The sequence below is a fragment of the Anabrus simplex genome, chromosome 1, assembly GCF_040414725.1.
Source record: "Anabrus simplex isolate iqAnaSimp1 chromosome 1, ASM4041472v1, whole genome shotgun sequence".
Classification (NCBI taxonomy): domain Eukaryota; kingdom Metazoa; phylum Arthropoda; class Insecta; order Orthoptera; family Tettigoniidae; genus Anabrus; species Anabrus simplex.
The window spans coordinates 650,348,717-650,365,381 of NC_090265.1; the positions used below are offsets into that span (position 1 = coordinate 650,348,717).

The 16,665-nt window shown below is 41.0% G+C and overlaps 1 protein-coding gene across 6 annotated transcripts in view; it reads left to right on the forward strand.

Annotated features, from left to right (window-relative positions):
- Positions 1-16,665, forward strand: part of LOC136857275 (ornithine aminotransferase, mitochondrial) — a 181,669-nt gene that overhangs the window by 114,438 nt on the left and 50,566 nt on the right. For all 6 annotated transcript variants that reach the window (XM_067135802.2, XM_067135797.2, XM_067135798.2 and 3 more), the window contains exon 4: positions 15,341-15,564. In XM_067135802.2, coding sequence (XP_066991903.2) covers positions 15,341-15,564 — 224 coding nt within the window. The remainder of the gene's footprint in view (positions 1-15,340; positions 15,565-16,665) is intronic.

Consider the following 16,665-nt stretch of genomic DNA (forward strand, 5'->3'; position numbering starts at 1 on the left):
GTTTTGTTAATATAAGCACAGACTCAAAAATAGTATAATAATAATAACAAAAACAACAACAACAATAATAATATTTACAATACATAAACATTCTTATTAATAGATACACATAACCATTTTTATTTATCAAGTACAATATTATATAATAGTATATTAACAGAAAATAAACAAGAATAAGTTAGTAATTTGATTAGAGTTATGATATTCTAAACTATTCTCCAATAAGTGGGTCATGTTTTTGTAATGGATAATAATATAAGATGCATACTGTGAGAAGAAGGAAAAGAAATCATAGAATAGACATACAATTGAAATGAATGATTTGAGTACATAGCATGGTGATATGGGAGATGAACGGGGAGGATGATATCCTAGACCCCCACGCATGTCGGAACTGCCTAGTGAGACCTGGAGTGTGAGTGCTATGTGTATGGGTAGGTAGGAATTGGTTTTAGGGTTCCCGTCACAGTCTTTGTGTAGTCACCATCCCAGGGTGGTGGGAGGGAACGAAACACAGTGTGAAGGAAAAGCTATCCTCAATTTGTATTGCAACTTCCTTGTCAGTCACTATGTGATAAATCAAGAGGTAGGACTTGGTGGAAGATGGTATTTACCAAGTGCGAGAAGGGAGGGGGTGGACCACAGAGGAGATGGTTCAGGAGGGGATGATCTCAAGTTAGGGCTTGTTGGAAATGGGTGAGGATGTAGGTATCTAGTTTCGGGAAGGGGAAGATGTCGTAAAGATTGGAAGTGTGGTAGGTGAACGGAAGGTGAAGGGTGTGACAGACAGTACACTGTTCGATGGAAAGGAGGGGGCGGAAAAGATAGAGGTAGGAATGGGCCATGGCTGCCCAAGCGGTGAGGTCTTAGATGACTGGGCATCAAACAAAGGTCTTATAGGTGAGGATGAGGAGGGAGGAATTCAGACTCCACCAGGTGCCAGCTAACCGACGCACGAGGTGAGCACATGTGGCAGTCTTAGTTTGAGATGGTGATGGGGGCAGAAGGTGAGGTCCTGGTCGAAATGTAAGCCAAGATATATAAGGATTGGTTGGGTTCGGATAAGAGTGTCGTGAATGAGGAGTTGAAGTTGGTTGGAGTCGCGGGTACTGCTGGACATGCCATGACGGCGACAGAAGAGAATGACTTGGGTTTTGGTAGGATTGAACTTGAGATGCCATCGATCACACCAGGATATGAAGAAATTTAGGTAGGATTGGACTTCAAAGTTAATTGATTGAATAGAATAGAGAGGAGCTAGGATGACAGCATCATCGGCAAATTGGAACAGTTTAAGCGGTTGGGGAGGTTGGGGAATGTCGGCGTCGAACAGTATGAAGAAGAGGGGGGGAGAGCGGAGAACCTTGGGGAACACCTAGGGTAAGGGAAAATGATGAGGAAAGCTGGTGGTTGATTGAGATCTGGGAGGTTTGATTGGACAGATAGGATGAAATGAGCCAGACATAGGAACTTGGGATAGCAAAGAATCGGAGTTTGAACAGGAGTGCAGGCTGCCGGATGGAGTCAAAGGCAAGCTGGAAGTCAAAAGTGATGAGGAGTGTAGGATGGGCATGGTAGAAATTATTCAAAGTCATCTGGGCAAGGCGTAGGAGTTGGTCGGTTGTGGATAGTCCAGAACAGAAACCGAATTGGGAAGGGGGGAGCAGATGGTTACTTTGGAGGTGGGGGTGGAGACGACAGAGTAGGATTTTGGCAAGGACAGTGATGAGGATGATGGGGAGATAGGACTCAAGTGCGGAAAGTGGTTTGCCTGGTTTTGGAAAGAGGAGCATGGTGGTGTGTTTCCAGGAGGTGGGGTAATAGCCGGTTCTGAGAATGAAGGTATAGAGGGTAGCCAGAATGGTTAGAAGGGGTAATGGGGCTGGATGGATGTGAAAGTATGGGTTTTGTAAGGTCCTGGGGCAGTGTTCCAGGATTTAGTGAGGACAGACTGAATTTTGGACAGTGTGATGGGGGTGTCTACAGGGTGACTGGAAAGGGTATGGGAAGTGGAGGGAGTGAGTGGTGGGGAGGAGGCTAAGGTAAGGTAGAGTTGTGAATCGGTGTAGTCACAATCGGAATCAAGATGTGTGCTGAAGTGGTTGTGAAAGTGTTTGGCAAAGATCTCCATTTTTCCCGTGGTGTTGGCTGGAGCTATACTGTGATGGAAAATCGGGTATAGGGGTGTGTACTTGGACTGTGGAGGCCACTGCATAGGCTACTTGGAGCCATTGACAGTGCCAATGCACTATGACAGACTTTGTCTCATTTTCAAAAATTGATGCCTGCCCGGCCACCAGATAATATAGATGTTGATTCCTTGGTCTGTTATTGGACATTATAAATTTTCCAGCTAACTCATTCCTGGTTGCCAGCGTTTCGCCCCAGTGTGCTAAACTGAGCTCATCATTTGGTAAATAATTTAGTATTATGTTAATGGTGTGTGGAGAATATAGGAAGAATGCTCTGTACACAGAACAATGTCCCAGTAGATATCACCCATCTCAGCAATTATGTGTGAACCTTGTCAAACAATTATGTGAAACTGGAAGAATAACACATAGAATACATAACAGAAACAAACAAGTGACTGGAGAAGAGAATGAAATTAATGTTCTAGCTGTTTCTTATGTAGATCTGCATGTTAGTTCCCATGCAATCGCATGAGTAAATGGCATGAGTCAGACAAGTGTATAATGAATTCTCCACTGCCATAAGTTCCATCTGTTTAATGTCTCTCTCCATCAAGAGCTGCAAGGAAATATTTTTGAGAATTGTGTTAACTTTTGGTTAAGATAAGATACACTGGATTTATCATGTATCTTGTTTAGTGATGAAGCAAAATTTGCAAATCATGGCCAAGTAAACCCCCAAAACATGCACTATTGGTCTGTAAACAATAACCATTGGCTTTGTCAGGTGGAACGTCAGCATCCTTGGGAGTTTAAATTTGTGGTGTGGAATAATGAACCTTCAGCTCAAAGGCCCTTTTTTCATAGAAGGAACACTAGATTCTCCTAAAAGACCAACTTCCACAGATGTTAGAAGACATTCCATTGCAGACTAGGAGGAATGAGATGTGGTATGAGCATGATGTCCAGCGCATAGAACACGACATACTACAGCTTGCCAATTGCTTTCCAAATCGTTGGACTGGACAAAGGGAACCTGTACCTTGGCTGGCCTGCTCACCATATTTGATCCTTTTAGACTTTTCTCTGGGGAAAAGTTAAAGGATGCTGTTTACAAGGACTAGCCTACACCAGATGATACTGCTGCCTGCACTGAAATTTCTGATGAAATGCTAGAATATGTGCACCGATGCGTACATAGCAGACTAGAAGTTTGTATGGAAAATGGTGGTCTTCATTTTGAACATAACCTTTGAAGGCCAATTCTTTTTCTTTTCAGAATCCAACGAATTTTTTAATTAACAATTTTTTAAGTTGATGCTGACACACGGAGCAGACATCTGCCAGTATTTACAATTTTCAAACTATGATAGCACGTAAACTACTTGTACTGGAATTCTGAAAAACAAAACAAAAAACATCATTGAAATTCTAATTTACTTTAGTTTTATTTTGTTAATGTCAATAGACTTGGTTCCATTTGGGATACAATTTTTAAAAATAAATACACAGTCTAATCATTATTAAAATCTGTGTATGGGCTACAATTATGAGCCCTTGGTTACACTTTATTTTTGTGAAAACGGTACATCAATAGCACCTTTCATTTCAGAAATATTTGGGTTCACCCTGTATATTACTTGGTCAATCATTCGGTCATCAATCACCGATCACCAAAGTCATTCTTGTTCTTCTCTGATAAAGTGAATTTGCTTTATACGTAGTGTACACCCAGACAACCATATATAATTTTGCATGTCTTGTGGAGTTCAGGTGGAATTTGGTTGAGTAAGTGCAATTGCACAATGAATGGCACATGGCATATACTTGTCCAGATCTGTGTCATCTCAGAACTCACGAGTCTTAAAACTTATGAGCATCAAAATTCACAAATTCCAAGAAGAGGATTAAGAGTAGGTTCCTTTACTTGGGCAAGTCTCGAAACTCACAAACTGGGCCAGTTCTTCTGTCAATGGATAAATGCCCACCCAACCCACATAACAACAGTAGGTATTTGCAATTGTAATCAGAATTGTGCAAAAAAGGTCCATTGTTAGAGCCAGCCGGAACTGCGTACCCTCTTGTAATTGGCACCCCTCTCATCAAAAGGTGGGTATGTCGTGTAGCCTCGCACAAAGTAGACGTGACAATAGTTTGAGACACGCTGATGGGCCGTTTCACTTAAAACTCTATTGTCACATGCAATTATAACTTTACTGGCACATATGGATGACAGTCTTTTATGACAAATCCATACTGATTTTCCCAACTTGTTCTTTCTCTCCTTACAAAACCTAATACTGTTGTAGATTAAATTTAGTTCACCATTTTGTGAAGTAATGAATTCCATGTTGAGCACTACTCGATGACACCAAGGAGAATAACCGAGTAAAGATCGGTGTTATATTTGGAGAATTTGTTCTGTGCTAGGGTGATAATTCCTGTTAACAATGCATGAGATATCCCATTCTAAAAGTGGGTGGACAAACATGGGTTGAAGGGCAGTGAGTCACCGCGCACCTCATCCCTCCTGCGGTCGTCACAGGCACCTGCCATTCGGAGTGGTGAATTTTGAGACTCATTGGCAGGGCCCGGATTGAGCCCGCCTGGTGGCCATGATCGTTAAGGCGCTGAAGTCTAAAATGGTCTGACACCGAGGTTAGCCAGTTTGAGTCCCGTTGGTCGAAAAAAATTTCACCATCAGAATGTTGGCTGGCAGGGTAGGGGAGGTGCTGGTATACAATTTATAATCACTAGATTGCTTGCCAAAAGCCTAGATTATATTCCAAACCTCTCTGCAGTGCTCATATGGAGTGAAGGCATATGACACTGTTGATGGTGATTTGTCCGTCGGATGGAGACGTTAAGCCTTGAGCAGACCCCTTGGTGCCATTCGACAGAAGTAGGCTATGTGCCGGCACCGGGTTTCACCCTCTCCCTACTATCATATATCACGTCATTCATTTCATCTGATGAGGTTGACGTCAGGAAGGGTATCCGGTCATAAAATCCCGCCACGACAGATTTATCTCACCTCATACTCGACCCAGTAGGGAAAACAAGACAAGGGTTGGACAAACAAACATTGGCAGGGGCCGGATTCTAGATGACATGTCATCTTTTAAATGGTTCACCACAGACATTGCTAACTTATATACAAATCCTGTTCATGGCCCCCATATTACAGAGATGCATATTTATTAATTCATTTTTTGCCATTTTTCTAAGTATTTTATATTTAGGTCATTTTCTCACTTTTTGCATTACTATGGTATCATTTTATGGAATTTATTAGAATATTTTATATATTTTGTGTCATTTTGTCACATTTTTAATGGTTTATGATGCATTTTTTGTGCATGGTACTGGATATTAACAGAACTGAAAGTGAGGATGAATACAAAGACATAAGAATCTTCACAACTTTGTTTAACCCCTATTTCGTGGAATATCCACATTCCAGGAGACATACCTGTGCTTGCAGCTAATCCGGAAGCAATGTTGAAATCAAGGGGGTAGGAAGAGAAACAACTGTAGGCCCAGTAATGCCAGTCTGGTTAAGTACCTCAGTGCAACCATATGTGTGCTATGTGGATTTGTGTTATCAGTGTATTGCCAAAGTTAAAGCCATCTAGGACTGTTCATTTCAAACAATTAATTTCAGAATTTGACGAGGATATTTTTACCACCAATGGTGAAATTCTTTTCTGCAAAATATGTGAGGTGAAAGTGGCAGGAGATAAGAGATTTACCGTTCAGCAATATATCGGTCGAGAGAAGCACATGCGTGGAGTCCAAAATAGTAGCAAAAGAAAAATTTCTCTACTGTTACTCTCACAGTCGCCGGCCCCGTGGTGTAGGGGTAGCGTGCCTGCCTCTTACCCGAAGGCCCCGGGTTTGATTCCCGGCCAGGTCAGGGATTTTTACCTGACCTGAGGGCTGGTTCGAGGTCCACTCAGCCTACGTGATTAGAATTGAGGAGCTATCTGATGGTGAGATAGCGACCCCGGTCTAGAAAGCCAAGAATAATGGCCGAGAGGATTCGTCGTGCTGACCACACAATACCTTGTAATCTGCAGGCCTTCGGGCTGAGCAGCGGTCGCTTGGTAGGCCAAGGCCCTTCAAGGGCTGTAGTGCCATGGGGTTTGGTTTGGTACTCTCACAGTCATCCTCGAATGGTGGTACTTTCTCTGTGTTTTGTAAAGACTTGTGTGAAGCTTTCGTTTCTTCAAACATTCCACTCTGGAAATTGAACAATATTAAACTGAGAGAGTTCTTACAAAGGTATGCGGGCCGTGTAGGCCTGGATGAGTCTACTCCAAGAAAGAACTATGTATCCCAATGCTACGACACACTAAGGAATATCAGAAAAGAAGCCTGCGGAAACATAATATTTGTTTCAATCGATGAAACCAGTGATATAGAGGGCCGTTACATTACCAATGTTATCGTGGGTACGTTAGAAGTAGATAACCAAAAAGCCAAACCCCACGGCACTTAATGCCCTTAAAATGGCTTTGGCCTGCCCAGTGACCGCTCCTCAGCCTGAAGGCCTACAGATTACGAGGGACCGTGTGGTCAACACGACACATCCTCTCGGCCATTATTCTGGGCTTTCGAGACCGGGGCCGCTATCTCACCATCGGATAGCTCCTCAGTTCTAATCACGTAGGCTGAGTGGACCTCAAACCAGCCCTCAGGTTGAGAGAAAAATCCCTGACATGGCCGGGAATTGAACCCGCGGCCTCCGGGCGAGAGTCAGTCACGCCACCCCTACACCACAGGGCCGGCTGTTAGAAGTAGATAGGCCTGGAAAAATATTTTTGCTCACGACCAAATTTTTGCAATCTGTAAACCATTCTACAATATGTCGCCTCTTTGATAAATCGATGGAACTACTATGGCCTGAGGCTGTAAGGTATGATGATGTTCTGCTCTTTGTGACTGATGCAGCACCTTACATAGTTAAAGCTTCCAAAGCAATCAAAGCATTTTACTCAAAAATGATGCATGTAACCTGCCTAGTTCAAGCTTTTCACAGAGTGGCCGAAGAAGTCAGATCAAATTTCCCTGAAGTTTACAAGCTTGTGTCCCAAACCAAAAAGGTATTTACTAAGGCTCCATCACGCAGGGAACTTTCCAGATGCCAAGCACCCGCCATTCCATTACCACCGCAGCCTTGCATCATACGGTGGGGTACGTGGATTGACGCCTGTATTTACTATTGTGACCACTTTCAGACAGTCGAACATGTAATAGATTCTTTCGACGTACAAGATGCTAAGGCCATTCAGATGGCTCAGAATTATTTTCGGATACGCAAATGGAGGAAAAACTAGCGTGCATTAAAGCAAATTTCAGTTTCTTGTCGTCGATTATTATATGTCTTCAGAAGAGAGGTGTGGCTCTAGAAAAAATTACCAATTTAGTCAGAACAGCCACAGATGAATTAAAATGCATTCGTGGTGATTCTGGTGTGACAGTGTCAAACAAACTGAAACATGTTCTTGACAAGAACTTGGGTTTTAATATGAGGGTAGATCAGAAAATAAGTTGCACTTCCCAGTTAGGGCTATTTATTACACCACCTATACAACAGCAACACGACTATAACGACATACACTGTAATGTCACTTTTCCACATAGTTTCCAAGAGACTTCAAACATTTCTGCAAACGCACAACCAACTTGTCGATGCCGGATGCATAGAAATTTCCTCCAGTGTTTTGCAACCGCTCAGAGACAGCGGCCTTCACCTCCTCATCGGTCTGGAAACGTTGACCACTGAGCTCCGTTTTGAGCTTACTGAACAGATGAAAGTCACATGGCGCTAGGTCGGGACTGTAGGGTGGATGTTGCCAGACCTCCCACTTGAAACGCTGCAGCGGTTCTCTTGTTTGGCAGGCCTTGTGAGGTGTTGCATTATTGTGCAACAAAATCACACCGGCGCTCCATTTCCCCCAAGCGCTTCTCTTTAATCGTTTTACGCAACCAGTGCAACGTTTGACAATATGACGCCACATTGATCGTCGTTCCTTTCGGCATGAATTCCATGTGCAGCAAACCCTCCATGTCAAAGAACACTGTCACCATAACCTTACCGGCTGAAGGTTGAACCTTGGCCTTCTTTCGTTGTGGTGATGAGAGGTGCACCCATTCCATTGATGTTCGCTTCATTTCGGGGGTGAAGTGGTGGACCCATGTTTCGTCGCCTGTGATGATTCGCCGCAGAAACCCGTTGCTGTCTGCGGCATAGCGTTGAAAAAATGCCAGGGAGGATTGGAAACGTTGTCCATTGTGCTCATCGGTGAGAAGACGTGGGACCCATCTTTGACACAGCTTACAATATCCAAGGTCCTCGTGAACAATGGCGAACACACTGCCATATGACATGTTCAGTTGCGTCGCAATTTCTCTCAGTTTAATGCGCCGGTTCTGTGTAATGATTGCATTCACACTGTTGACCTTTGCACGGGTCCTGGACGTTGCAGGCCTGCCTTCACGATGGTTGTCCGTGATATCCGTGCATCCGGCTTCGAATTGCTGACACCACTTTACGATACCTTGCCGGGAAATGGCCCGCTCCCCATACACAGCACTAATTTCACGATGAATGTCCGTGCAATTCTTCTTTTTGCCCCATAGGAATCAGACTGTCGCACGCACCTCATATTTGGAGTGAACGTCCAGTTGATGCGACATTGCATTTGGCCGCTATTCACACAATACCAGACGAGACACCACAGCGACCTGCTTAACAGACGTGTGGGCAGTGTCTATCCCTTTCTCTGCTGTGCCCACGTTTGCGACACACAGCGTGCTGCTGCGGCGCGTTAGTGCAACTAACCTTTTGATCCACCTACGTATTTTTTGTTTCATTTCTCGGATTTTGGCTGGTGAAGATTTCAGCATTATTGGCACTGAAGAACAACTTACATCCACTGATTTAGTTCACTTCAAGTATTCTCCAATAGCATCCGTAGACGTTGAAAGGAGCTTTCAAAGTACAAAAACGTGCTGGTCGACAATCGTTGTTCTTTTTCCTGTAAGAATCTATGAATGGTCACAGTCATCTACTGTAATGAAAACTGAGGTAAGCCTGTATAGCCTGTCACATATTTTAAGTGCACGTTTTTATTATAATCTCTAATCCGATAAAGAATTTGAGTACCTAACGGCGAAATTCTCTCTTTTTTGTTCTTCAGATGTTGCAGTGTTATTTTCCTTGAATAAAAGAACACAGAACTTGGAGTGCCAAACAATAGACTGAAATAATAACCAGTATAATTCATATTTGTCAAATAATAATTAAATAATATGAGGTACCTATTAAAATCATTTCAACATACAATGACGTAGTCTGTTTGCATTTTGCTTGTGATGAAATTATGTCAGTTTCATTCAAATATTTTCCCTCATTTAATAAGTTTTTGGGTCATTTTATGGGATATTTGCAGTCATTTTATAGGTCATTTTAAAAACATATTTAGGTTATCAAAATCCAGGCCCTGATCATTAGAGTGCCAATTTAGTTACTAGTTTGTAGTCATGAGTTTAGATACTATTTGTACTTATTTTAGCCCATGTTGTTTTGAAACTCGTAAGTTTTGAGGCGTAACCTCCAGATCTGATATAGGAATAAAATAAACATGTAAATTATCAATATCTGCATTGAAAACCTGACTGTATACTGAACTGCTGTGCATAGAAAATATTTTAACTCAGATTGCTATGCTGGGAAATTTTGGTTATTACCTCAGAGAAGAAACCATTTTTAAATGCTGTCCAGCTTAAGGAAGTCACATGTTTCCCAGGATGTTATTTAATTGTCTGCAATGAGTTACATGATACTCGTCATAGATACCACAGGGTTGCTAAAAAAAAAGAAGGTTTTTCTCCAATCACCATAAATTTTACTGGTTTGCATTTGCTCAATTGAATGAAGACTGTGATTAAAGTCCGGTCATATTTTCAGACGTGTCAACATTTAACTCAAGGTTTGCATATCATGCGAAATATCATGGCTCCAAATGTGAAAACATGTTGTTCCAGTGGGATTATCCAGTTTCAACAGGATCTCTGCCCAATTTACACCAGTCACACTGATAATATTTTGTTTACTCATCAGGTCCATTTTACTTACTATTGACTTACTTACCTATTGACCTATCCAATGCTTTTGATAGGGTAATTCATGGGAGGTTAATGACAAAAATGAGGGTTACTGGACTAGACAAAAGAGTGGTTGAATGGGTGACTACATTTCTAGAAGTCCGACTCGTTCGCTGAACGGTCAGCGTACTGGCCTTCAGTTCAGAGGGTCCCGGGTTCAATTCCCGGCCGGGTCGGGGATTTTAACCTTAATTGGTTAATTCCTATGGCACGGGGACTGGGTGTATGTGTTGTATTCCTCATCATCTTCATCCTCATCATGACGTGCAGGTCGCCTACGGGAGTCAAATAGAAAAACCTGCACCTGGCGAGCCGAACCCGTCCTGGGGTATCCCAGCACTAAAAGCCATATGACATTTTATTTCATTTCTAGAAAATAGAACTCAGAGTATTAGAGAAGGTGAAGCATTATCTGATCCTGTAATGATTAAGAGGGCGGTTCCACTGGGCAGGATTATTGGACCCTTATGTTATCTCAGAGAGGATTTTGCCTGAGTCTGAATATGGTTTCCAAACCTCCATGGGCACAACATATATGATCTTCTGTGCTAGACAACTCCAGGAAAAATGCAGAGAACAACAGCAGCCTTTGTACTTAGTTTTCTATGATCTGGAAAAAGCCTTTGATTCAGTACCAAGATCTGCTATGATACCAATATAAATGGTCCGTTATTGGACGTTATAAATTTTCCAGCTAACTCATTTCTGGTTGCCAGCATCTCGCCCCCGTGTGCTAGGTTGAGCTCGTCAGTTGGTACCTAGCACATGGCTAGTGCATACCGTGGAGGCCACTGCGTGGGCTACTTGAAGCCACCGGCAGTGCCAATGCACTATGAGAGACTTTGTTTCACTACCAAAAATTGATGCCTGCTTGGCCATCAGATGATACAGATGTTGATTCCCATAGGAAATCTGAAATATTTGTCCCGAATGAGTAAATTTATTATACCAAAATAAATTGGACATTATAAATGTGCTATGTGGAAAGTATTGAGACATTTTGGATGTCCTGAACATTATGTGGAATTGGTTCAAGCTCTTCATGATGGCACGTGTTACTCAGTATCAGATTCGTTTCCAATCGCTCATGGATTGAAATAAGGCTGTGTGCTTGCCCCTACACTCTTTGCACTGTACATGGCTGCCATGCTGCATGAATCATCTGCAAACAATTTAAGCATGGAGATTAAATTTCCTTTTGATGGAGGCCTTTTCAATTTGGCAAGACTTCACTCACAAAGATGTACTCTGGTTACCCGGGTGACAGAACTGCAGTATGCCGATGACACCGCATCTCCTGCTTTAACACCTGCAGAACTACAACAGTCAGTCAACTGCTTTAAAACTGCATGTGATCGCTTTGGTCTTGCCATTAATGCAAAAAAAAAATGAAGGTACTTGCACAACCTGCCCCAGGATTAACACTTCCTGAGTTCAGTATTTCCATCTTAGACACAACACTGGAACAGGTTGATTACTTTTCATATCTTGGAAGCATCTTGTCTAAACGGTGTACCTGTGAACAAGAAGCTGATAAAAGAATTGAGGCTGCTCATGCAGCATTCGGACGGTTAATGCACAGAGTCTTCATGAATAACGACTTAAAACTGCGTACCAAACTCATGGTGTACAAAGCTGTTGTCATTTCCACACTGCTGTATGGCTGTGAAACTTGGACACTCTATCGCCGTGATATCAAAAAACTTGAGCGCTTCCACCAACAGAAAATGAGATTCATCTTGAATATTAAGTGGGAGAACTATGTGACCAACACGGCAGTTCTCAACAAAGCATTGAGGCAACAATGATCGCTCATCAACTGAGATGGTTAGGCCATGTTCACCGCATGGGTGATACCAGGCTTCCCCGCCAAATTCTTTATGGTGAATTTTGCTCTGGCAGTAGACCTCATGGAGCTCCTCTTAAGTGTTTTAAAAACCAGCTGAAACACATCATGAAGACAACTGGTATAGATATAGAGACATGGGAAGAATGTGCTGTGGACCACTCACTGTGGCAGAACGCTACATCCACCACTGTCAACTTGTTTGAAAGAGAACGCCGCAGACATCAAGAGGCCAAGCGACAAGCAAGAAAACTCCATCAATTACAACCCCGCCCTCTTCTATCCATTCAGTGTGATTTGTGTGGGCATATGTCTCATGCCAGGATTGGTCTATTTAGTCATTGTAAATACATCCATAAACTGAGTTGAACTGGTCAATGTATGCAGGAAGAAGGTATATATACTCAGATCGAGTTACAGCCGATGAGAAATGATAGAAGTAAAGATCTGGAACACAGATAAGGCTATTTGCGGATGATGTTATACTGTATAGAGTAGTAAATGAGTTGCAGGATTGTGAGCGACTGCAGAGGACTTAAACAATGTAGTGAGATGGACAGCAGACAATGGTATGAATGAAAATGGAATGTAAAGTTGTAGGTTTCACAAAGAGGGAAAGTCTTCTCAGTCTTCATTATTGTGTTGATGGGGTGACAGTACCACATGGAGAACAATATAAGTACCTAGGTGTTCATTCATTCATTCATTCATTCATTCATTCATTCATTCATTCATTCAATCAATCAATCAATGCTGATCTGCATTTAGGGCAGTCACCCAGGTGGCAGATTCCCTATCTGTTGGTTTCCTAGCCTTTTCTTAAATGATTGCAAAGAAATTGAAAACTTATTGAACATTTCCCTCGGTAAGTTATTCCAATCCCTAACTCCCCTTCCTATAAACAAATATTTGCCCCAATTTGTCCTCTTGAATTCCAACTTTATCTTCATATTGTGACCTTTCCTACATTTAAAGACACCACCCAAACTTATTTGTCTACTGATGTACTCCCACGCCATCTCTACACTGACAGCTCGGAACATACCACTTAATAAAGGAATGATCTTCATTGGGGATAATCATATTAACAAGGTAGTTAAGAAAGGTTACAGATCTCTTCACATGGTTATGAGAGTATTTAGGGGTTGTAGTAAGGATGTAAAGGAGAGGGCGTATAAGTCTCTGGTAAGACCACAGTTAGAGTATCACTCCAGAGTATGGGACCCTCATCAGGACTACTTGAAAAAATTAAAAGGAAAGCAGTACGATTTGTTCTGGATGATTTCCGAAAAAGGAATAGTGTTACTAAAATGTTGCAAACTTTGGACGAAGAAGACTTGGGAGTAAGGAGACGAGATGCTCGATTATGTGGTATGTTAATTCAACAATGTTACAAAAGCTTATTGAGATCCACCTATTCAATACACAATGCCCTAAATGCAGATCATTGATTGATTGATTGATTAAATTGGCTTAGCTGAACTTCAGACGTAAAATTCTATTGAATTTGGCTGCAGTTAACATGTGATGAACGCTAGATCATTTCTCCTTTGTAAAGTAAAAGTGAGAATAGAGTAAAAGGTGTGAACTATGCTAGTAGAGCCATTGCGTTGTGTTAAGAGAGCATCAGCTTCACATAATGGGCCATGATAAGGGAAAGAACATTGGGTCTTTTGTTAAAACAGCATCAGTCAGTGATATTTAATTTATTAAAGAAGTCATTGAATATCTTATAAAGATCAGCATCCAGAAAGTAATGACTCCTGATATGGAGATGGAAAATACACTAAAAAACCACAGAGGCAGCTAAATAAAACATATTAAAATTATTTTATAATAATAATAATAATAATAATAATAATAATAATAATAATAATAATAATAATAATAATAATAATAATAATAATAATAATAATAATAATAATAATCTTACAATAGTGAATAACCCCTTTGTGTATATCATTTGACAATATATCTTATATTATCTAACTGCTGTAATTAAATTTGCATTAGTTATTTGTTATTAGTTATTAGTTATTTGTAGGGTTTACATTTTATTTGAAGGTGTCTGAAATTTTATTTGGTCAGATGGGCCCATATTACATTCGTTATGCCCCTGATTTAATTAGTTGCAAAGCAACAGGCAATAAAATAATGAGTGATTATGTGTGTGTGTTATTATTCAAAATTATGTAATAACATCATTTACATCACTTTACACTTGTGGTGTTTTTTTTAGAAGGTCCTCAGTCTGCACATTCTAAACAACATGAGCAAAGCAAAACAGAAAATCATGCATTCTTTCATTCCACATGATCAAATTAATGCTACAGTATAATTACCGTATATTGAAACTAAGAGGGTCAAGTCATAAGTCATGCCAACTATTTTTTTTCTCAAGAACAGGAGACAACACGGAAAATCTAAGATATGCATTTGGAAATATATGGCATGTACTTATGCATAGTGCCTGAAGACTTCAGGAGATTCTCGTAGGAAAGTGACAGAACACAGGCCATTGGAAAACATTGTTTTATTATGGTATAGACAGCAAATACACAAGACTACGTACAATGGACAGGTCTCCACTTGTTACAGACCTTCAAAATAATCACCCAAGGTGTCCACTTTGTCCATGGACACTGGACGGCCTGGGCGAGGCAAATCGGCAGTTGATACTCTACCCCGTTTGAACGCCTACACCCACCTCACCACTGTTCTATAGGGCATGGCATGCACACCTCATGCTTACCGCAGCTCTGCATGGCATTGGCGTGCATTTCTGCCACAGAGAACTGCTATTGTAATATACGATCGTTGCTCCTGTTTGTTGACTTCCATTTTGTGACATTCTCTCTCTCACACAATGAACTTGGGGGCATGCCACATTGTTGTTTACATACACCATCTAGTGGCATCACACGCAAGTACATACCGTACATTTCCAAATGCATATCTTAGTTTTTCCGTGTTGACTCCTGTTTGCGAGAAAAAAATAGTTGCCATGACTTATGACTCGACCTACGTATATAATTTACTAGTAACCACTTGCAGAATTTTTCCCCCAAAAAAGTTTGCTTCTTGTGATTCATGGCCCAAAACAAAAGTAGGATACATCCTCTTATTGATTATTATCTGACTGTTTACAACATTCTTAACAATTATGATAGCCATGGAATGTCTGTTGTAGGAGCGGAGGGTTTTGAAACTGCAGTAAAGTTAGGAAGGAAATGGGGCTATTACAAGAAGAATATTCCCAGAGATCAAGCCATATGTGTCTTTGCTTGTGAAAACTTCCATGGACGTACTTTGGCAGCTCTTTCTGCATCTACTGATCCAAGCTCATACCAAGGTTATGGTCCATATGTTCCAAATTTTGACTGGGTAAAATTTAACAATCTTGAAGATCTTGAGGTAGGTTACCAAGTTGTTTCAAAATTACTTACTCTAGCATTTAGGTATTAATGCTTCAGTGTTCATGAAAACATTCAGTTTAGCATAATGTTTCATGCTTATTCTTTCAAATTATGCTCGGCTTGTTTTTCATAATTTGATTAATCAAGTCATTTACAGAATGATGGGGACATGAAAAGCAGTGGTGTATAGTAAGGGCTACGAAGGCTATCGATGAAGCCCTAACCTCAAATGAGAACAAAGGAAATCTAAAGCACATTATATTGTAAGCATCTGGCACATTGTTCCATTTACAAATCTTGAACGCAATGAGAAAAAACGCTGCACGCATTTCTGAGTGCAAGGCATTGGAGAAAGATATTGCAGCCCAGGCACAGCGTCCCTCTCCCCTCGCCTCACCTCGCGCGGCTTGTTGCAGAATGACCAATAGCTGCAGGGACCGGGAGGATAGGTGTGCTAGGCTTCGGTCTGTCAGATCGGCACTGCTAACAACAGAGAGATAGCTCAAAAGACTCAAAGTTCTCTGGAAGTTTCTGAATTAACACATGCATTCCTCATTGTATATACTTCCTCACCTCATACTTCTGACTTAATTATACAGATAACAGAGTGCAGGTATTTCATTCCCTTTTCCTTCTACATCCTTGTAGAGAGACACTGCAGGGCTACTCTTATAGGAGTAATATAGTTTTCTTCTGATAGGTAGATCTGCTAAAATGAAATGCAATCTTGCAAGTTTAGTGTTCTCTTTGGTTGGTTGGAATCGAATCTGTGATCATGGGTCGGAAAGCACCACTGATATCCCGAGGAAGCTAGTACACCAGTGAACAATGGGTATGACTGCTGGTAATGCTGTAAAATTCAAAATTTTAATAATAATAATAATAATAATAATAATAATAATAATAATAATAATAATAATAATAATAATAATAATAATAATAATAATAATAATAATAACAACAACAACAACAGTAATTAATTTTTTTTTTTTTGCGAGGGACTGTGGAAAATCTTACATGAGACGCTCGTGAAGGGTTCGCACTCCATGAGTGTGTGGGATTCTTATCCACTAAAAACCACACACCCATTTTCCTACGA